The 23,309-nt window shown below is 41.1% G+C and overlaps 1 protein-coding gene across 6 annotated transcripts in view; it reads right to left on the reverse strand.

Moving 5' to 3' along the window:
• Positions 1-23,309, reverse strand: part of Doa (Darkener of apricot) — an 87,966-nt gene that overhangs the window by 59,025 nt on the left and 5,632 nt on the right. The window contains exons 1-3 of one of the 6 annotated variants that reach the window (XM_065229998.1): positions 10,846-11,782; positions 10,608-10,752; positions 3,410-6,370 (exon numbers count right to left, since the gene is read on the reverse strand). In XM_065229998.1, the coding sequence (XP_065086070.1) occupies positions 3,410-6,370; positions 10,608-10,733 (3,087 nt within the window). In that variant the 5' untranslated portion in view covers positions 10,734-10,752; positions 10,846-11,782. Of the gene's footprint in view, positions 1-3,409; positions 6,371-10,607; positions 11,783-23,309 lie in introns of those variants that run through there. The other 5 variants (XM_065229996.1, XM_065230000.1, XM_065229999.1 and 2 more) reach the window with 5 other exon arrangements.

A 23,309-nucleotide genomic window follows, 5' to 3' on the forward strand; every position in this document is an offset into this window, starting at 1 on the left:
ATCATTCGAGCGAAGACTGAAGAAGCTTCCAAGGCAACTCGAAATAAGTTTCCGAGAGGAATCGTAGAATAATTTACGATGTAAGGTGGAAGAAAATCCAGGATGTTAAATAGGGTTTAAAAACTACAAGGGACAGCCTTATGGGGTTGTACGCAATGATGACGTAGGAGATTACGTGGTCTTATATAATAAATCTTATTTGCTAACTGAAGCCTGTGTTTTGTGTAGGAATAGGAATTTGAGTGGAGTTCTCTCTGTTTATTCTCTTTGGTATGACGCGCTTGACATAGATGGCCCACAGCGACTCACGAAGAGCTACTGATTCCGATCAAAAGCGGTGCGGTTTCTTCATCCTTCTATGGATGCTCATGTGGTCTGCAGCTCGCTGCTTGCAGGCAGCCTTTCGTTGTGTACTGGAGAACACCACCACTCACAACGCGGTGATTGAATAAACACCGTTTGGTGAGACCGGATGGAATTCATCTTTGAAATCTGTGTTAGGGAAATCGCTTTTCGCAGGCAATCGGTGATAATTTTAACTATCCTAGAAACAGTTGCGAAACAGTCGTGCAATTTTCAATAGTGACATTTTGAGAAATAAAAATATAATGTTTTAAATTCTACAGATGCGTAGAAATATTTCTGATCGATTGGTGATAAAATTATTGAAATTGGTTCAGAGGCAGCTGAGTTATTAACGTTCAAAATCTTTCATAATTTTGTTACATGTTCTAGTTTTCGGTTTTCACAAAATGTACCCCCATATAGAAATCACAGACGTAGTCCTACGTCAAAAGTGTTTCCCGATTCCCCCGGAATTGCCAGAAAGAGCCATCGACTGTTTATCGATTCATGGGTAGCCAAAAACGGGGAGGAAATTGAAACATTAATCAAAAGAGTAACCACTTTTAATGAAGTTTTTTTTTTTATTTTAAAGACTCAAACAATTTGTGATATTCAAAAAGATACAAGTCTCTCCCAATAATTTTCTCCGAAGTTCAAGCGCGGGCAGACAATAATCATTTTGATTATTTAAAAAAATCGGTTAAATCGGTATAAAACCTCAAAAATGGGTATTCTGAGGAACCTTATCTGTATATCGGTATCTAGTTCGGAAATCAGTATAAATCGGTATATCTGGCAACGCTGTTCCAAGACCCATGACTACAACCAGCTGGCAGAAATTTGACAGCTATTTGTTGACATATAATTGCGCATAATGTGGTCAAGCACAGTGGTCCAAGAATGACAGTTAGGGGTAAATAAATATGCAGACCCATAAATTGCTACTTTAGTGTCTTCTGTAAAGTTGTTGCTTATAAAAAGGCCTTCATTTTGATGAAAGTTGCAAATAGGGTGGTCCTAAAAATGACGAAGTAAGAAATTAAAATTACTACTTTTGATCACAGCATCCCAAGTAACATTGCATGTTTTATCGAGGTTTTAAAGCAGTTTTGAGACGAACTTCTAACCGAGATTTGAAGAAAATGATGCGATAAATTCCAGATTTTTCAAGCTTAGCATGGACCCTATTTTCTCGAGGTTCTAGAAGAAAATATTATCAAAATATTGTTCCACGGCAAGTGGTAGGAAACGTCATTTCAACCTGCTCGAATGATGTGATCCATTCAGAACCAATAAATCGTACAATTCGAGCAGTTTAAAATGACGTTTCCTACCACTCGACGAACTTTGCCGTGGAACAATATTTTGATATTTTTTCTACTAAAACCTCGAGAAAATAGATATAATAATAATAAATAAGATCATGCTCAGCTTGAAAAATCCTGGTATTTATTGATTAATATTCATAAAACCACTAGTATAAGGTCGTCCCAAAACTGCTAAATTTGAAAAAAACATCGCTTGCAAGATTTGGAGCCAACGTAAACCAGGCAACGGGCTATAAACATTTGTGTGTTTGGCTGTTAGTTAGATTTTTTATTATTATTCCATAATCAATAAATGACACAATAGTGAAATATCTATGCGGCATATTTTCCACTGTAAATCGAGCTTTCGATTCAAAGTGTTTTATGTTACTTCATACACGAAGTTTGCGATTTTCAGAGTTGGTTGGAAATGCTATCTAACATGAAGCTTTAGTGTGATAATTTATTAGCTAGAGAATGGTCCTATAAGAGGGTAGATAATGGTCTTAGGTAGTGATGAAACGTCGCTAGAACTATTCCACAACCGCAGGCAGTATTTGAGCAAAGGCGGACGCACTCTTTTTGCCTGTAGATTTGAAGACATACTTCAAATCTCCGCGTACATCGTACTAGTTAAGCAAAGAGTGTGCGCACTGTCGCATTAATGACCCTTCGCTCATTTTCAACTTCTATTCAATTTTCATACTGCCGTACTCTGACGGAACTAACTACCTACCCTCTTCTAAGACCATTATCTAGCTAATAAATTATCACACTAAAGCATTTCCAACCAACTCTAGAATTCGATGTTTTCTTTTCGTACATGGCCGTAGCATCTGACCGAAATTTGAGTTCCGTTTACTCACTTTCGCTAAAATCACGATGACTCATAGACTTAGTGAAAATCTGCTCAAATTTGCGAAATGTCACTCATATTCGACCAAATATTGCTCCTCGATTGAGTGTAACTGTTCAAGTAAAAACCCGTATCAGGAAGATCCTCATCTGTTCATCTGTTCATCATTTGTGATTTACGATTGAATAGGTAATCATTCGACTAGCCCAACTCAATCACCACCCCAAGACTTGGAGGTGCCAAGTCGCTTTGACTCGTTCTCGTAATCGTAGCTGATCAGCAATGTCCCCAGCTATATGCAATCAATTATTCCCCCCGCTAACAATAGAGCCGACAACCCTTGTGTTCAAAAATAAATCGATCCGAGAGATCGAAAGCCACCCGCCGGTGGTGGCGGGCGTCCGTCGCCAAGAGAGGCGTCTATTAATTCGAGTAATTTCGAAATTGTTTCTCACGGATTCGCCAGCAGAGGGTAGCGAAAAGCCAATGGGCAAGTAAATTAAATGTAATAACACCGGTTTTTCTGCACGAAAGCAAACAAACAAAAAACACTAAAGAAGCGAATCGATCGGAAACACAGTAGCTACCGCGGCCGAGAGCCGCGTTACTGACAGCTACTGTGGCCCCCTTTTTCGCAAACACCCCATCATCATCATCATCATCATTGTATCGATATTGATAGGTAATAGGCCGGGAATTAGAACAACACTCAAAGCGCATACACACACACACACACACACTCAGATGCAAAACTGGCACATCATGCTGTTATCGAAATGGCGAGAGTCAAAGCGGTAGAGTAAGCGAATGTGGTGGGCGGAGGGTTGTTGGGACGGCAGGCGGGTTTCGGACTACGGAAGCGGATTGGACAGCGGGTAAGCTCAAAAAACTCAAGCGCTACCTCCGTGTCGTCGGTACTGGTGGTGGTGGTGCTGGTGGTCGTGGTGACCGTACTAGGACCAGGCGAGCAGGAATCCGTCGAGTCCGACGTGGGGAAAGCGGCCGCGTAGACTTCCTCGTCCAGGAGGTACTGCTCCGTTCCGAGACCGGTCCCGCTGGGATCGACCCCGGCAGCGCCGTCCGTTTCCAGGAAGATGTCCGCACTGGCTTTGAATATCCGAGGAACATCGGACGATTTTTTGAAGGGCTGCTTATGCTGCAGGGGTGTACTGCTGCTGGAAGGTTCTCCGGCCCGCGTCGAAGCGGACTTGGATGAGGTGGATGGCATGAAGTACTGATCCAGACAGTGACTGTAGAGACCTTCTTCCGGTTCGTCGTCTTCGTGTTCTCCGTCGGCCTCGGCGTCCGCATCTGCGTCTTCGTCCAGGTAGTTGAGATCGTACTCATCGTCATCATCGTCGTCGTCGTCAACGTCCGAAGCACCCGGCACAACCGTATCTTCGTCGTCCGGTTCGTCTCCGTAGGAGGCGATTTGTGTGGCGGACTTGGACAGAGTGATGCCCTTGGCCGGGACGTACGTCGGAGTTACCTGGACGGTGGAGTTGAAGACCGAAGTCACCGGAATGGGTTCGATCTTGCCACTTTGGCTGATGGCAACGTTGCAACTGTTGGAGTTGGAGCGGGTTAGAGCGGTGGTGGTAGAGCTGGGTTGTTCGCACAGCGACCGGCTGGGGGTGAAGTTCTTGGCGTCCGGATTGAGACGGGAGTGCGAATAGCTTTTGAACACCCCGCTCGGGGCGGCAACGTTGTAGATATCCGCTATGCTCTGTTCGATGTTGTCTTCGATGTTGATGATGCAGGAGTCTTGCTGGTTGTTGTTTAGATCGCGGGGAGCGTTGGGGAAGGCCGGCGGCAGGTGCCCATTGATGGGAATTTGGATGGAGGAGATTTTCGTAAAGGGCGGATAGTCGACGATGACCTTGTTGGCCGGTGGGATGTGTTGCTTGACGAAGAAGCTTTCGCCGGTTCCCTTGCGCGGTGGGTGTCCACTGCCGAAGGGATTGAACGATGCGCTCTTCTTTATCAGGGCGTTGTTCTTGGAGATCATTTTGTTGGTGGCACTGATGTCGTTCGGGGGCAGCGATTCCGGCACGATGGCTTTGTAGGGCGTGAAGAGGTTGTATTTTTTGCTATTGGGTTGGTTCAAGGCTTTGGTGTAGATACAGGACGAGGAGGAACTTTTCGGCAGGTTTAGGGATGGGATAAAGGCCGCTACGTCCGGGAGGGTGATCGAGGGTCTTCGGAGGATGGAGCTGTTGGAGGAACTCTTGGAAAGGTTCGTGGGGGTTTGACTGGACGAGGATGGGAGGGGTCTTGGGGGAAGAAGGAACGGCTGCCCGAAGCTCATCGCACCGCTGGAGAAGCTTTTGCACAGCGGGTTCACAAAGTTGCACGAGTGATTGCTGTAGAAGTTCGGTTTGGATTCGCTCTCGCTGACCAACCTTTGGAACTCCTCTTCCGTCAAGTGATCCCGGATGTGTTTATCCAGGTGCGAGTAGGAATAGTTTTTCCGCAGCTTGAAATGATTGCTGGCTTCCGGGATGTGACCGTCCGGGCTACCGTACAGGTTATGCATACTAGTAACGTTCTTTTTGTACTCGTTGATGCTATTCTGGACGTCCGTCTTGGTCTTGGCCATGATGCGGTCATAGTTCCAGCCGAACTTGAGCACGCCGGACGGTTTGCTGGAGGTGGTTTCCTGCCAGAACTTGCTCATGCTAGACTGCTTGGGAGCGTCGTCGGTCGAGGAGCCCTTGCCGTCGCTCGGCGTGGCCCGGTTCTTAACGTACCTGTTCTCGATCGAAGCACGCGGTAGCATGGAGTGCGAGTTGCTTCGAGATAATTTATCAACCTGCTGCTGATGGTGATGATGGTGATTCTGGTGCTGGTGGTGGTGGTGGTGATGGTGATTGTGCTGTTGATGCGGCGGGAGTTGATTACTGTGACCGTGATGGTGACTGCCATGCTGGAACGGTTGCGACGGGAAGTGATGAACCGGTTGTTGCTGATGGGGATGGTGGTGGTAGTACGTGGGATGACCTCCCGTGGTGTTGCTCCCGCCGCCACCGGACGAGGACGAGGAGACGGCAGACGGGATCGAGGTGTACGCGTGATACGAACTGGACTTGGCGATCGGGTAGTAGCCTTGCATCGCCGTTGCACTGTCGTAATATTGCAAGTAGGGGTCATTGACGTAATGGTGCCGGTAGTTTTCACTCTTGACGTGCGGAGGAACCACGGCAGTCGCATTGCTGACGACGCAGGTCGATTGAGGAGCCACCACAAGCGCCGCCGCCACCGCGCTGGAACTCGGACAAGCCACCACCGCGTAGTCGGGTAAGCTTTTTAAATAATTGTTCATGAAATCGATATCGGCATTATACATATCATTATGCTGCTGGTGCTGCTGCTGCTGCACGGCTGATTGATGATACTGAGAGGCTGCTGCAGGTTGTTGCGATTGTTGCTGAAGCTGCTGCTGATGCAACTGCTGCGATGCACTTAAATCAATTAACTCACCACCATCACCGACGCCGACGCCACCGTAATAGGTACCGTTGTAATTAACATGACTTCCTCCGAGTAGATTCGTATACACTAGGCCCCCCTCGTCGGGGTTGCCGCCACCACTAGCAGCAGCGATCATGACATTTTCAAAGTTCCTTATCGGCGGTATCGGCGGACTAGTCAACATTGGCTGCTGCTGCTGCTGCTGCTGGTATAACTGTTGCTGCTGATAATTACTTTCACTAGTCACTAGTTGCTGCTGCAGTGGTTGTTGTTGTTGTTGATGGTGATAGGCCGCCATCGTCGTCGTAGGCCCTTTCACACTTGAACCGTAGTAGCTTTCACTGTTCATCGTTTCGCCGTCACGAGTGTCAACTTCATCTTTAGTCTCAATCTAGAACAAACGGACCATATGGGGAGGAAATTCGGAGGTACACACACACACTCTACTTCCGGGTCAGCCGGAAGATTAGTCACTGATGGCAGAGATTAGCGAAACTCGACGGATCAGACCACACACGTAGGGCAGATTTTTCGGTACATACAATTGGGCAAAAGTACGAAGTAGTCACGGACCACAGATAGAGAAACATTTACTTGAACAGGCGGCAGAAAGCGTCTCACTGGCTATTGACGAAATGAAACGATCGCCGAATGACGTTCATTAGGAGACACCACCAAACCAATGTGAGGAGGAACGACATATTTTGGGAGATGAACAACAACAACAACAACAACGGTCCAATCGAATCGGATGGAAGGGAGGAAAAGAAGGAGGAAGAGTTTGTTTTTGTTGTGATTGTTGTTGGCCGTCCCAATCGGGGCGGCGGCCGGGGACAATGACTATTTTTGGATGATTTGCGAAATTGTTTGGTTGAAATCGGAACGAGGCGATGTCGTTAGAACACAACTTAACTAGCACTTGAGCAAGGGGTAGACGATGTCGACGACGGCGGCGGCTGGGACGAATGTGATACGGAAGAATGGGGTTTGAAGAAATTGGAAACTCAAACGAACATTGCAAGCATCGACGCATTCTGTGGAGGCTAGCGCTCGATCTCACGCGTTTACCTCCATAGAATGGGCGCGTATGCAAAATGGAGCGATGACTTCTTTTCAAGAACCACATGTGAAAAGGGCATACAAACGTTTTGTAAACAAACCTTTGTAGGCCCTTTTCTCGCCAACCGAGGATCGCCTATGCAAACCAATACCACCACCGGGAAGGGGAAAGTTTCCCCTATCCGGTGGTGTTGATGGTTTGCGTTAGTGTCATGTGGGTGGCGAGAAAAGGACATTAGAAGGTTTGTTTACAAAAGGCTTGTTTGTCCTTTTCGCATGTTGTTCTTGATTCCACAGCTATCGTTCTTTCGTTTATCACCAGTAGAATGGGACGGAATGTTCTAGAAAAGCATGTCACCATCTTTGGAATAAATTTTATTCATTCTAATCTTCGAGTAGTTCCACGCCAAATGACGGAACGATCCGATGTGACCTTCTCCGATTTGCATTAAACTCTGCATAATTGTTTGTTATGGTCAATCATTCACATTTGCGCAAAATTTCGACCATTTAGAATCTCGCAAAAAAAAACTCAAAATGGCGTATTCGAGATTTTTTAATAAATCATAACTCGAAAACGTCACTTCCAATCAAATTGACGTCCGAGACAAAGTTGTAGGAAATCTTTACTTCTTTTCAGGAAAAAAATTCAAGTAATTTTGAGATAAAAAATCTAAAAAATCGAATTAACTTAAATTAAAAAAATACCCTATTAAATATTTTTTGAATAATTTTCATTAAAAGGCTTATTGCCATCTTCTGTGAAATTTTCAAGCTTGACACAAAAATTAACAAAAAATGTAGGACAACTTTTGAACATTTTGTTCGATTATAATTTTTGAAAAATTTTGAACATAAAGCCATTTTTTACACTTCATGTGTAAAATTTTACAAACAAAAATATAAGCAAAAAGTTTAAAAATTGGTATAAAAATTGTTGTTCTATGATTTTTTAGCTTGAAATTTTCACAGAAGATTGCATTTTGCAATAACCTTTTTGTGTGTAAAATACTCAAAAAAATATTGAAAAGTGTGTTTTTTTTTGTTATTCAAGTTTCAATCACGTTTTAAGATTTATTTTATTAGAGACCCTAAATGACTCGAAATTTGGTATCGTGTATAGGGTAGAGAACTACTTCGGCCTAATCGCCCATTTTGGGCCTATCGAGCAGAAAACTTCAAATAAATCCATGATTTCAGAGTTAACAAGTCAATTATGCGTTTGGTACGATACTTTAGTTCAAAAGCTACCGAACGAAGTCAATGAGAACGTTTGGTAGGAAACTTTGCACCCATTATTCCCAAAAACAAAAGAAGCGCTCCGATCGATTCAATTCTTATCTTCATCCGATAGGCCGAAGTGAATTCAATGGCGATTCAATGCGTTAGGCCGAGTTTAGAATCCGTAGGCCGAGTTTGGCGTCAAGAAGCAGTGTTAGACTTTTGATAATATCTCAACGATTGGTTTCTCTTTATCAAATCTACATACGGAAAGGTAAATAAATTTGGAAGCCATCAGTAATAATAACATTCCATTTGGTGCTAAACTGCGCTAGATTAAGAAACACTAAGTGCGGGTTGTGCTTAATAGACCGAAAATGGGGTAGTTAACCCTATTTTTCTAAATTATTTTTTTCAACAACTTTGTCTCAGACGTCATCTAGATTGCAAGTGACGTTTTCGAGATAAGATTTTTTTTAAAAGACCGAATACGCCATTTTGAAGTATTTTGCAAGATTAAAAATGGACGAATTGTAGCTCGAATATGAATGATTGACCATAACAAATAATTACGCAAAGTTTCATGAAAATCGGAGAAGGCCGAGTCTAAAATTAATTTTTGGTATGCTATTTGACCTGGAAATGCTCTATATCAGTCTACTATGGACAAAAGGACAAGTCGACAGTGAGCATGCATAAGGGCGTAAACGCGATGATCGATTCTCTTCGTTGATTTTCTCTTTTGTTAATAACTCGCTAGATTTAACGTTTATCGGTACGTTTGCTGTTGCTTTTGATAGCCAATACAACCTGTTACAACCTGTTACAACCATAGAGGTAACTCTAAGACCAGAAGGTCCCGAAGAAACGTGCTCAACTTTTTGGCTCAGCTCTGGTACTGTTTTCGGTCCCAAGCCAAACGATTCACCCCTCGAAACATAGGAAAATCCACTAACCCCTCATTTTATCTGTCAAACTTTCATAACGAATCAAAACAAACATTGTGTAGTACTAGAATTTTGACTAGAATGGGGTACGTTAATCGTTTGCTTGGGATCAATAGGCTAGTCAAGTAGTGAGCCAATTTAAAATCGTTAGTTTCGTATTGATTGTTGTTACAACTCTGCATTGGACAAATTCTGGAAAATTGTTTCGCTAAGCTGTAGCAATTCAAAGAGAAAATCGATGAAGAGAATCGATCATCGTATATACGCCTTTATGCATGCTTACTGTCGAATTGACCGACTTTTTGGTAACCAAGGTCTGTTTCGACAGGTCAAAAGTCATTCCCGTAAGAGGTCAAATGATATTTCAAAATCATCCATAGGTAGTTCACAAACAAGCTTAAACATATTTTTAAATACTTTTCAGGGACGGTCTTGGATCCAAGGAGCTTTTGGATTATACCATCTACCATACAGCTCATCATCATTTGTTTGTAAACAAAGGTGCAACCGATAGCTACACCATGAATTTTTTCGGTGTTTGGCGGTGTAGCACCGGTGTAGCTACACCGCAAAAACGAAAACGACATTAGACTTCTAGAAGATCCCAAAGTCTTTGCGAAAAGATTTAACGATCTCAGCGTCTTTTTGATGCACATTTGTGGAACGATCAAATAATATTTTGAATGTATTGAGAAGTCTCTAAATATGCAGATGATGATTTGTCAGGAAGTTTTACAATAAGCGTAAGTCGTCCAGAGACCACAAATAAGAAGCTAATTGTCGTGACTTAAATTTTTAAACAAATCCCGCAGTATCACATCCTTCCATCTTCCGTCGACACCCAACATAGTCACTGCTAACGACGTACAGGTTGCAAGTCAACATTCGTCAACAGGAGAGGAACACCTATGTCACACCTAACAACAGTCGAGTTCAGTTACAACACAGGACACAAAGTAAACAAAAACAAAGATGTTCGGGCAAAAACCTTCGTCACGATCACTTTGGCCGTCAGCTGACCCTTGCCGGACTTCGGCTTGTAGATGATCACTTTCGTCACCGGAGGCCCCTCGTGTTTCGGGTCGATCACCTCCTGGAAGGAGATCCCCGACACGGGAATATCCTTCAGAGTGAGCTCCCCGTTGGGGCCGCTGCCTTTGAAGGTCGCCGGAGGTTCCACCTTCGGCGTCGGCTTGACTTCCGGAGCAGCAACGGCAACGGCAGGCGTAGCACTGCTGCTGCTGGTGCTGCTACTTCCGGTGGTGTCTTCTTCGGAAGCCGAAGCCGACGACGACGACGTCCGAGGTTCCGGCGAATGGGACCGTTTGGCGTGGTTCGGATCATGCTGGGTACTGCTACCGTTGGTCGTTTTTCTCACCGGGGAAGGGATGGCTTGCTTACGAATTGGACCGGAAGTACCGTTGGATTTTGAAGCAGTCGCTGCTGCGGGTGGGTCGACGACCTTGATCGACTTTTTGGCCGTTTCGCTGCCGCTGGTCGCCTTGGCCAGCGCTGACGACGATCCATTGATCTGCTGCTGCTGTTGCTGCGGTTGACAACAGAGAAGGACACTTTTAGCCGAACGTCCGTCACAGTGATGTTAACAATCAATGGGCAATGGGATGGGACTATGTACTACCACTTTCGCTGCTGGAAGCTTCACGGCTGCGGCCGTTGCGGACATAGCTCGGCTTCTTCGTTCTCTTCGGTCTCTTCTCCGCTTTCGACTATTTGCACTTCAATAAGATAGAACTGCTCTTGACCTCAAATCTCACGGGGAACTACTGCGCAAGGGGACGACGGATCAACGGAAACGGAAACTTTTGCTTGCTTTGCCTTTGTCTTCTTCTGCGTGGTGGATTCTTCGCTTCACTCACTCACTCATTCACAGCGAAACAGCAGTGGTTTTATAGAGGGATACAGGACTTTTTTTTCTTTTGAAACGGGCAACACTCACACTCACAAAACCACCGAAACCACCGAGCGATCACTTCGGTTTCTTCTTCTTTGTCTTCTTCACTTGCTTCACTGTAGTATCATCTTCTGCTTCATTGAGTTATGGTTTGATCCGGGGTGAATTGATTTCCGTGAATCCTTTGAAACAACGGGACCCGAATTCAATCAATCACCAGCCGACGGCGACGACGGGCGACAATCACTACTTGTTGGACCGCGCAATCACAAGTAGTTGTTTTCATTCTGCGCGGTCAACACACTCACACAAACATACACACCGACCGATGGATGGCCGTCGTCGATTGTCGATCAGTACGGTCGGTCGCTAGTTGGGCCGAGAGACGTTTGCTAAAAATACCAATGACACGAAAAGTTGGAAAGAATGAAACGCAAATGAACGAACGGCGGAAAAGCCGAGAAAAGCGACGAAAAGCGACCGAAGTTGAGCGCTACCTACTACATTAATGTGTTGATTGGGAAGAGCATCAGACGACCCTCTCTCACGCTGCCACCGATTGAGGGATGGTCAGTAAGGGTCGTGCACAGAATGCGACTGCCAGGGTTGAAGAAGTATCGAGTTGGACCGAGTATCGTTTGAATTTCTGAAATCGGTTTAGGAGTGATCTTCTTTATCGATTTTTCCCATAGCAAGGAAAATTCGACTTCCCAACTTTGATTTTAAGCATTCAAACGATTGGTGAAACCATGAACTGTTTCCTAAAATATTATAAATAATTAGAGAAGATCTGCTCAAACGAAAAAATCGATACCAGTAAAATTGAGACTCCCCCACCCCACGACTACATCCCTGGATCGTGAAAATCTGTACGATCGTAAAAAAAAAGGTGGAAAGATTTTCGATCTCGCGAGAGTGCGAGAATGGAATCGAAGAAAATGAGAAAAACCTGCGTGGGAAAATGTGCCACCGAACGCCGACTAACTACTACACCAAGCTCCCAACCAACACAACCTGGATGATCGTGTCGGTGGCGTCAAGGTTTCCACATGTGACACTCGTGACATCGTCACCAAGTTTAGTTGGCTGTAGCGAAACTGCACAGCGCAACTTTTGAACTACTTTTTTCATTTGTTTGCTATAATTCATTGGAGAAAGAAAATGAATCTTTTGGGGAGCGGCACTACAATTGAATAAATAATGACAACCCGTATAAGTAACAACAACAACAACAACCCGATCAACACGAGCAGAAACGCTTAAGTAATTTTGGTAAAAATAAACCATTCGTCGTCGTTCGATGAATGTGTATTTTCTTACGGCGGGTGTCTTATTTTGATCCGGACGCCCGTCGAACGCACAGTGGTCGTAATTGCGATGAAAAAAAGCGAATGCGCCATTTGGGCAACACTGGGATGCACTCTGTTCAGGCCAAGGTGACAATTTTATTTCCGTTTTGAAATTACAGATTTTTTTGACTGGTTTGTTGGTCGAATAATTCCGGATTTTATAATTCATGAATTCAGTTGGGAAAACAACGAAATGGTCTGCAAAAATTGCATAAAAGGCCACCAAAATAACCTTCAAAGATTATTTGAAAAGCACCAAAATGGTCTATGGAACCCTTAAATTGCCTCATAAACTACAACATTTCCAAAACAGCCCCCAACAAATTACTACACTGGTCTCAAAAGTGCTGAAAACGCTCCAGATTAAGCTCCGTACTCCATAAAACTTTGCCCAATCATTCGCTAAGGGGAATCGTTGAACCGTTTCAGTCCCAATTATTATTATTACGGAACATTTCAGGTTTAATAGTACAAAAACAATGAAGTATCAGAAGAAAAAAAAAATTTCTTGGGATGATCTTGGACATCCAAATTGGTCTGAAGTTTAGACCTTTATCTTTAAAGGATCTACAGAGACTCACAGGAGATGTTATACAATGATATGTTTTTAAAAAGACATCACAGAGCCTAGAAACACACCATATGAAATCAAAAACACAAAGCATAAACGAGGAACTATAAGATCTTCAAATCATCCTGAAGAATTGGTCTTGAAGTTCTGCATGGTCAATTAAGTTTTTCTCGATGTCCCGACTAAATGTACGACTCCAGAGAGCTTTGTAAGAGCTCATTAGTGGAGTTAACAAAATCAGTGTGTTAACAAAATATCTCAGATACTCCAAATCATCCTGAAGTTCAGATCTTGATGTTCTATAGACTCAACGGGATTTTTTACGGTATTCTGACTAAATTTTGACATTTGTAGAAGCCCCCTTATACCATGTGGGATATACAGTTGAAATTACAAAACATCACGACTCCTCCAAATTATCCTAAAGTTAAGATCTTGAAGTTTTACAGGCTCATCCAAAGTATTGTACGATGTCCTGACTGCTTGAATCCATGGACAGGGTGGCCAGTGAATTTTCATTTTGAAATTCCCGGTTTTTCCCGGTTTAAATCTTAAAAAAAATCCCAGTTGTTAATATTAAACAAAAAAATCAAATTGAACGCATTTTTAAGAACGCTCTGAAAGGAATTTACTGAAAGGACAAAAAAAATGTGATTTAAGAAGATTCCCAAGATTCTGGGGCTTTAAAATTTGAGCAGTGTCTGAAACTAGAACTTTTTTTTTCAAAATTTGTGATTAATAACAATGCAACGTGATGCAAGATTTGGAGTAAAAATAATTGAAATGTGAGATTTTGAAAAATTTTCAAGATCACAGATATGAAAAATTAAATAAATATCATACTTATGAGTCGTGGAGTCCTAATTGTCACGCTCGGAGACTTGGAAGCATTTTAAGGGTTATAACAAATTACATAACAATCTATAGAATCTAGCGGAAAAACCCTGGAATTTTTAGCAAATTTTAAAACAAATATTGAGAAAAATTCCCACACAGTTTTCGAAGGAAAAGTTTTGAGCAGATTTCCAGAATTATTCTGACATGAAAACCCTAGTTATTGTTAGATGAATTTGGAAGGATTTTTGTGGAGAAGAATGAAAATTCTAAAATAAATTGTTAGATAATTTAAGAAGATTTAAAAAGGAGTTGTCAAAAACATTGCGGAAAATTCCTACGTGATTCTGATGAGATTTGTATGGGTATCGTGAAGAAAATTAGAGATGAATTTTAAGAAGAATTCCAAGAGAATTATGATCTGAATTCAACAAGAAACAGAGTTCTTAGATTGTGCTGGCAATTATGTCAACCCTAGTGCGAAAGATTCATCACAGAACTCCAACAAAATTTATTGCAAAAAATTCTGATAATTAGAAAGAAATTCTTTAAAATACTCCAGGGGTTCCTAAATCAAATTTCGAAAGATTTCTGCTGTTTCTGCATTCTTAGAAGGGGTTGCAAGGAAATTCCAAAAAGAATTCAACGGCAATTATTACGCGGAGTGTCTTCTGGTTTATTTCAGAACAATTTCAAGATAATTCAGAGCAGAATTCCAAGTTAATTCTGGAATTCATGTAATGAGAATTTTGAACAACGAAAAATTAAACCCCCGGAAAAGAATAATTCAGTTTCGGTTTTTACAAATATTTGTCTCGAAAGTCCAGCATCTTCAATATTTTCTTTTAAGGACCATGCACTTTACATCTGAAATTGAGACGACAAAAATCAATGTTCAATATTGCTGAGTGATTAAATTCTAAAAACAATAACACGGGAAACTGAAGAAAATTATGCAGCAAATAGAGCAAGACATTCATTTGGTAAAGGATAACTCTGTCCTTTTCGCGCTAACTGACGTAGGAGGAATTGCAAAACTTAACTAATTCCAGCTGAACATTGCGTTAGGTTCTAAGTAACATTGATCGATTCTCTTCGTCGACTTTCTATTTCGTTAATAACTTGAGCACATAACCATTTCTGTTTTGTGTTTGTCGTTTTCGATGCTAGATAAAAGCTTCTATTATCGATCTGTGTGCTGAAAATACTTGGGAATGTATTTACATGACCGTGGAGATACAAAGTACAGGGTGTCTGCTACCTGAAAAAAACCTGGAAAACCGGGAATTTACAGGGAATTTTATTTTTTCTGGAAAAACCTGGAATATTCAGGGAATTTTGGTTCCACTCAGGGAATTTTCCAATTATCACTTCATTCGTAATTCAAAAGAAGTTTTTCGTTCAGTTCCTCGAAACGTTTCTTAAGGACACTGAACTTGACAAGCATCTGACAGCTAAGCCAACGTGTGCGAACGAGACAAGTTCATTCAGAGAGTCTTGTCACGCTCGCTCTTCGCTGATTTGTATGTGAAGGATCAAAATCGTCGTAAAAAGGAAACAGCCGAAAAAGAGAGACTGGCAACCGTCAAAAGGAAGCATACGAAGCATCTATTGTATAAGAATAAGCATGCCAGACAGCAGGTCTGAGACCCAACATAGAATTTTTTTTGAACTGAGCTTCAGGGTAGTTCGTAGATCTTGAGAACAGATCTACAAACAAATTAAAAGTTATTAACAGAAATTCATAAAAACAAAATCACAAGAGAGGTCGTAGATCTTCAGATAAATGTTCAAAGAAATTTTCAAAACTTCAAGCAAGCAAAAATAATTTCACTAACTATAAGCGAAATTTTACAAATCTTCAGGGAAATTCGCATAACTTCAGACAAGTCCAAGAATCTACAGTGAAATATAAAGTATTTCACAAAAGTTTGAAGATCCTCGAAACATTATTCAACATCAGAAAAGTTCGTACATCTTCAGAACAAAGCTACATAACTTTGAAAAAAATTACAGGACTTCAGAAAAAATCACAAGAATCTCAGAAATGTTAATGGATGTTCAGTAAAAATTGCAGAACTTCAGGGATTAAAAAAAAATATTTACACGATTTCAGGAAAATTTGTAGATCTTGAGTGAGACATTTAAAACTTCAAAGAAGCTCAAATATTTTCAGATAAATTTTGACAACTTTAGGAAATCTTCAAGGAAATTTTCAAATCTTCAGGGTAACCCTAGAGGAATTTACAAAACATCAGAGAAGTTTGCAGATCTACTGAGAAATTTATTGAGCCTCAAGTTTTTTTTTTGTAGATCTTGGGAATAGAGCTACGGAGCTTAAGAAAACTTTACAGAACTTTAAAGATATTTGCAGGAATTTGACAGAAAGTTTCACAGTTTCACACAAATGTGAGATCTTCAGAAAAATTCGTTAAATGTCAGAAAAGCACCTCAATTCCAAAAACAAATCGCAGCGAAGTACAAAAGTACAATATTTTGCAGAACTCCATGGAAGTCGGAAATAGATAGATCTAAAGAACTTCAGAGAAGTCCGTAGACCTTAAGAGAAGTCTGTAGAACGTCAGAAAGTTCGTACGTTTTTAGAAAAATTTGCAAAACTTCAGCAAAACTCACAGATCTTCGGGAAAGTTCGCCGATCTTTAGATCAAGATTCCACAAAGAAATTTAAAGAACTTTAGAAAAGTTCGGAGATCTACTGTGAAATTTATTGAACTTCAGGGCAGTTCGTAGAACTTTAGGGCAGAAATACAGAAAACTTTACAGAATTTGAAATGAATTTTAGGAACTTCAGAAAATTTCAGAGGGTAGGTCGTAAATCTACTCAAAAATTAGCAGATGTTTAAATAAATTTTCAAAATTTTACTGCGGTTCTTGGATTTTGAAAGACATTTACAGAACTTCAGGCAAGTTCGCTGATCTTTAGAGATATTTGCAAAGCTTCAAAAAAATTAGAAAATCTTCAGAATACTTCCTAAAACTTCCGGAAAGCTAAAAAATTTCTAGATAATCTTTTAATTCTTTAGAAAATTGTATAGATGTTCAGAGATATTTGCAGATATTCATTGAATCATGAAAATCTGCAGAGAAAATTACAGCACTTTCGAGAAGTTTGCAGATTATTAGACGTTTTGTGAACATCAGAGATAATTGTTGATCTTCAAGGATCTTTAATCTTCAGGGATTCAGGAACTTTATAGATTTCTAGGAAAATTAGCAGAACTTCTGAAGAACACACAGAACTTCAAAAAAAATCTGTAGAACTACCGAGACATTTGCAGATTGTCAGGAAAGATTGTTGATCTTTAAAGAAATTTTACCGGAGAACAGAAACAAAACTTCAGGGACGTCAGAAGGTTTGAAGACCTTGCAGAATTGAGTTGTTAACAGACATTTTCAGAACTCAAGGAATCATGTATATCTAGTGAGAACTTTTCCCACTAGTTTGTCGAAAGTTGGAATCGACATCCTGGCGAAGTTTTGAAATCCATTTTCATCTTCATATCGCAGCTCTTGATGGACAAGATGAGCCAAATCCCTGCCGGTGTTCCTCCTGAGCAACCATTTCCTACTCCACAAAGTTCACATTCTCTTTCTCATTTTATTTAAAATAATAAAAGCAAATACGTCTGCCGAAACTAGAGCAATTTTCCGGTAATTCATGATGGAAGTATTTACTTTTGATTCCTGATACAGTTTTGTTTTGAAATCTAAATTGACAGTTCTTTCGACATGTTCAAGCAGTGTGAACACCAGCAAACAGGGGGGTTCGATAAAATAATAATGTCTATAATTTGTATGCACCTGAATTTTTTTCATCCGACCTGGAAAAACCTGGAAAACTCAGGGAATTTGATTCCTTGGATTGAGTAGACACCCTGAAAGAGAAAGTCGACGGAGAGAATCTGTCAATGTACTTAGGACCTAATGCAATGTTCAGCTTGAATTCTCGTTTTTATCAAAAGGCTAACTCTTTCGACTGAAGTGTAATAAAGAATATCCGTCAAACACTTCCGAAAACATTTTTTGATACAGAACAATGCCAAAATCTAGAGAAAATTCACAGTCCCTTGGGTAGCGAACTTGAATTAATCAACTCTTTATTCATCAGAACAACACTATCAGAATGAACCAGGGGAAGCTCATAAGCTTTGACAGACGGTAATCGAGAGATTCACAACTGACAAGAGAGTGAGAGCGGGCTTTTGCGCTCTCTTTCTCCATTACTCTCTTTGTCTGCAATCAGATATGCAAGTGCACAGCGAGGAATGCACACTTTGGGCACCCATACATCACAAATGTTCTTCTAATTTAAACTCACACATTCAAACCGGTCTGCAAGTATGATAACGTCCAAAGTGTACCAGACTGCTGTTTGCGTGTTGCTCCCGTTTGACGCGTGACTGCTGAAAACTTCAATTACAACCAGTGAGTGGTGCAAACCGCCATGTATTGTGGGAAATTTGTGGTATGTTTCAAGAGGTGATAGAAGGTCTGCTTGGCTTACAACAAGCATTTGGCCATTCACAAACTTGCCACCCGCCACCCAAAAGAGCTCGCTTTTAGGTGCACTATTTAACGAGTTTTGTCATGGTAGTGATATCGACATGGTTAGAAATCAATGCATTAGGGATTAGGCAGACCATCCCAACTGAATTTAACCCTTTTTGAAGCAAACCAACACACCAAAAAATTCTGAATTTTACTGGCGATGTAAACATCCATGCATGCAAACATTCATACATGTAAACTTCCTTTTCACGTAAATTAGCAACTTGCAAGAAATGTTGCAAACAAAAGTGGACAGTTGCATACAATATATGGGATATTGCATGACATGTCTCATAAATTTACACGATCTATAATCTAAATTTGTATGATATATGACGCTCCATTTATGTGCATCATAGTAACGGAAATTTACACTACTTTTTTTTAGCTGTGAAGGTCGAATATTTAAACATCTAAACATCTATAAAAATCTAAACGCATTTTTTTAATTGTTTACACCTGTGTCGTGCACAGGTTGCACATGTGGACGCGACGCCACTGAATTGATGTCATAATATCTATTTCGAATTTTCTTTATTACACTGAGGCAAATGGACTTAGGAATTACATAAGGCTCGGCTTATGAACAACACATATGAATTCTATAAACATGATTTGCGGGTAACATGAGGTAGCTCTTATACGCCTTTAACCATTACGTTTTTCCAAGCGTTGAAAGACGAGTGGTCAACACACGGGCCCCGTATTCTCAACGTCCAAGGTTCGGTTACCGTCTGCTTCGATTTATTATTTTTTTGTCAACCTTATTTTTCAAAAGGCAAATCAATGAAATTCATACCGATTTCATGTGGCTACATTCATAAGTGTTTCTTATGGATTATGATTTTCTGTAGATGACAAGTTTATGGTTAGCCCTAATCACATAGATAAAATCTAGACTAACATTTGAAAAGGGCGTAATTCCAAAATGACCATATAGAAAAAATCGCTTCTGAATTTTGTTGACCTAAAAATTAATCCTATTTCACGACTTTCCATTTTCTGGTTGATTTTATAAGCTTGACATATAGTTAATAGTGTAATCTATCATCGTGCATCACTAAAAACTCAAAAAAAGTTTTCTTTGTCGTGAAATTGAGAAGAAAACATCATACGCCCTGATAATTTCATACATGTTGTTACCCCCCAGATCTTCCACCCTTTGAACTGCCAACACTGGTGATACGCCGTAGAAGTACACCCTCGGGATTTTTTGTTTGTTGTTCCGCCTTGGTTCTTCGTTCGCAAATTTTGTGAGAGTGGAATTACGCCCGGAGATTTTTTCATCTGCTTTTTGTTCGTTGTTTAAACGTGAACTATCAATCGGATGCATTTCAAATGAATCGGGCGTGACTAGATACTACAGAATCAAAACATTTGGCATATTAAAACCATATAATTCGTAGTTCTGGTGCAAGGCGTAACAACCAGATTTATCATAGATTTGAAAGTTGGAAATACGCCATGTAAGAAGAAACGTTTTTGATAATTTGAATGATATTTTCTTCTACTTTTTCGTATTTATCGAGTAGTTTGTGAACTATTCTCTCTATATGTGGCAAAATATGGTTTGTTTACATTTTGGCTCTTCCGCCCCTTTCAAATGTTAGTCTAGAAATTAGCTCAATCGGATGGATGACAGCCGAAAAATTGCGGTGTATGGACGGTATCGCCCACCGCGCTATTCGGGGGATTCCTGTGAGATCTTAGCTCAGTCGGTGAAGGCACGCTACAAAGCAAGACCATGCTTGGAGGTGGCTGGGTTCGATTCCCGGTCCGGTCTAGGAATTTTTCGGGTTGGAAAATTTCTCGACTTCCCTGGCCATAGATTATGATTGTACTTGCCACACAATTATGCTAATGCAAAAATGGTACAGGCAACGAAAGCGCTCAATTAATAACTGTGGAAGTGCATCTAGAACACTAAGTTGGGAACACGCAATAAGCTAAAATGCGATAAGCATTAAGCTTAAAATGCGAAGAAGAAGAAGAATTTAAGATCTTGATACCCATGAAAGGCTTATATGACGTTTCAACGAACCATTCGAGTTTGTAGATAAATGCGAGAACTTGTTACATCATGTATAACATATTGTTGTCAAGACAGATTACTTCAAAATATCGTGAAATAATCAAGACCCAATCCTCAATATAACTTGGATACTCAACAATATTTTGTCATTATAACTACATATTCCACATTATGTAGTGAGGCTCCACGCAGTTGTTCGGGTTCACAAATTTAGTCGAGACATCGTACAATACCTCGATGAATCTGAGGAACATCAAGATCTGAACTCCAGGACAATTTGGATAAAGAAACACATTTTGTGAATACAACTTCTCATCTCCCTTGATGTGATCAAGTCCCACGGAGGTTCGTGGTCTTGGTCGTGATCTTGATCAGCATCCGGCTAGATTTTCTTGGGACGGTTGGGTGTGCCATCCTCAACGTCGTGATCACCTTCCCCCTCTTGCTCGGGAGGGAAATACACATGACCAGTGGGGAATCCTTCTTCTCGGGACACTTCTAGTACGGAAAGCTACGGATTCGTCGAACTTCACGTCACGAGTCACGTCAAGCTTCTTGCGGTGCTGATCGTAGGATTTACACCTGAACACACGTTTCTTCAAGCACGGTTTACTCCCATACCAAGCCTCAGTAGGGGCTACCGTCTTGGGCAGGACAGCTTCGGGCCACATTACTTCGGGGACCCGTGACTCGATCAGCATATTGTGGAGCTTTTCGAGCACAGTTCGCCATTCCGCTGTGGCGTGTATGCCACCGTCGGTTCGATTTGTATTCCCTACGGATTTCTACGTCAACTTCACCGTCGTCACGGCCTCATATTCCTGTAACATACTGAAGACCTCGGACTTCCTCCGCATCATGTACAGCACCGAAAAGTGGGTATGGTCATCGATGAAGCTCACGAAGTATCGGGATCCGTTCCATGCAGGGGGATCGATAGGACCACACACGTCCGAGTGGATCCTTTCCAAAGGCCCGGTCGCTCGATCACGAGCTCCGCTGAAAAGGTCACCGGCATTGCAGAAACTCAGCTTGCCCCCACGAAACTCAGCACCAGTCATCAGGTTGTTCGATGCCATCGCCTTCATTCCTTGCTCGCTAAAGTGTCCGGGCCGCCGGTGCCAGAGCTCATCTGTCTCCGACTTGCACAAGCTTGCAGTTGGGCCTTGCTAGTCTATCTCCAGCCGAAGTTCACCAGACAAATATTGAGAATCTTCTGGTGAAAATTTAAAGAATCTTTCGGAGAAAATCGAATGACACGCCTAGAGGAAGGCAGAAAACATTTGGAGAAACTTCCAGAGGATGACGGCAGAAACTTCTGGGAGAATTCTAGAGGTACAATCGGTAGAAGTTTAATTGAACTTCCTGGAGAAGACGGATGAAACTTCCGGGAGACGCTGGTAGGAACTTCCTAAGGTAGATTGGATGAACATTTTGAAGAAAGTTGGAAGCCAGCAAGGAGAAGTTGGGAGAAAAATCCCGAAGAAAGAAATTTCTTCGAGGTGTTAGTACAACAATCCCTGAAGACCCCACAATGTCCCTGAAGTTTTCGGAAAATTCCTGAAATGCACTTCGGAACATCCGAAAATTCTTCGGAAAGGGTTGAATGTTCTTACAATTTACCTGAAGTTTTTTATAGAGAATTTGTAGCTAGAGGCTGGTTCACCTCTTAAATTTCCTGAAGTTAATGAGGTTATTTTGTAGTTCTATGATCATCCTTGAAGTACTTGAAACTTCCCTGATTATAATGAAACTACCGGAAAATCTCTAATCTTCTTTTAAGGTCTCTGGACATGCTTGAAGTTTTCGGAACTTCTAAAGTGCTCTCACAATTATTTTTTTTTAATTTTTAAGAGATCGCGAAACTGCCCTTAAAAAGTACTGAACTTCCCTTTAAATGTTCATGTTGCTTCCCTTGCGTTTCCAAAATTTTCGTGAACCTATCGAAACAGTGCTGACATTTTCTGAAATTCCCTGAGCTTCTCGAAACTGCTTTAAATTTTCAGCAATTATATGGGCATTAGTTGATCCGTTAAATTGTCCTACAACAAATGGAAGAGTTTTCTGGAGTTTCCTGAAATTCCCGAGTTCTCGAATTTTAACAGAAGTTAATTGAAACCATCTTTAGTTTATCGAAAGCTACCCATACAGATCAATAGCAAGCCAATAGCAGTGTCCTAAGTCCTTTTATAGAAAACGAATAAGTCACTATAAAAGTTTGATCAGTTTTCAATAACTTGCTAATGATAAATAACTGTAATCTTTATACCAAACAAATCTTACATCAATTCTGAATCAAAGGGTGTGAAAAGAACTTAAATTCATCAATAAATGACAACATTTAAAGCGTTTAAAACCCAACACTATTTCGTTACACAAGTCTCCCATGTTATTTCACGACAGTGCCGGTCTTCGAGTATTTTTTTTTAATAAGCATCACTCCATTGTTGCATCGCATGTGCTCCATTTTGCTACTCTTCTTTCACTTTTACTTTGCTGACTCCATGGCACCGGAAAAGATATAGATATGTACATTATTATCAATGCTGCGATATATTCACAACCGGATGGCCGTTGAGAATGATTCAACGGATGTGAAATGAGGGAACAACTAATTTTATTAATTTCTGGAAGCATACATCAGGACATCATACAACATGTTGTTGAGCCTGTTGAAAATCAAGACCAAATCCTCAGAATAACTTGATGATCCTAAAATATTTGGTCATTGCAACTACGTATCCCGCATGATCTTTTTGGGTTCACAAATTTAGTTGAGACATCGTCTAATAACTTGGTGAATCTGTAAAACGTCTAAGTCTAAACTCCAGGACAA

Source organism: Ochlerotatus camptorhynchus, unplaced genomic scaffold, assembly GCF_037179485.1.
Source record: "Ochlerotatus camptorhynchus isolate MF236.1 unplaced genomic scaffold, CSIRO-AGI_Acam_v1.1 ptg000325l, whole genome shotgun sequence".
NCBI lineage: Eukaryota > Metazoa > Arthropoda > Insecta > Diptera > Culicidae > Ochlerotatus > Ochlerotatus camptorhynchus.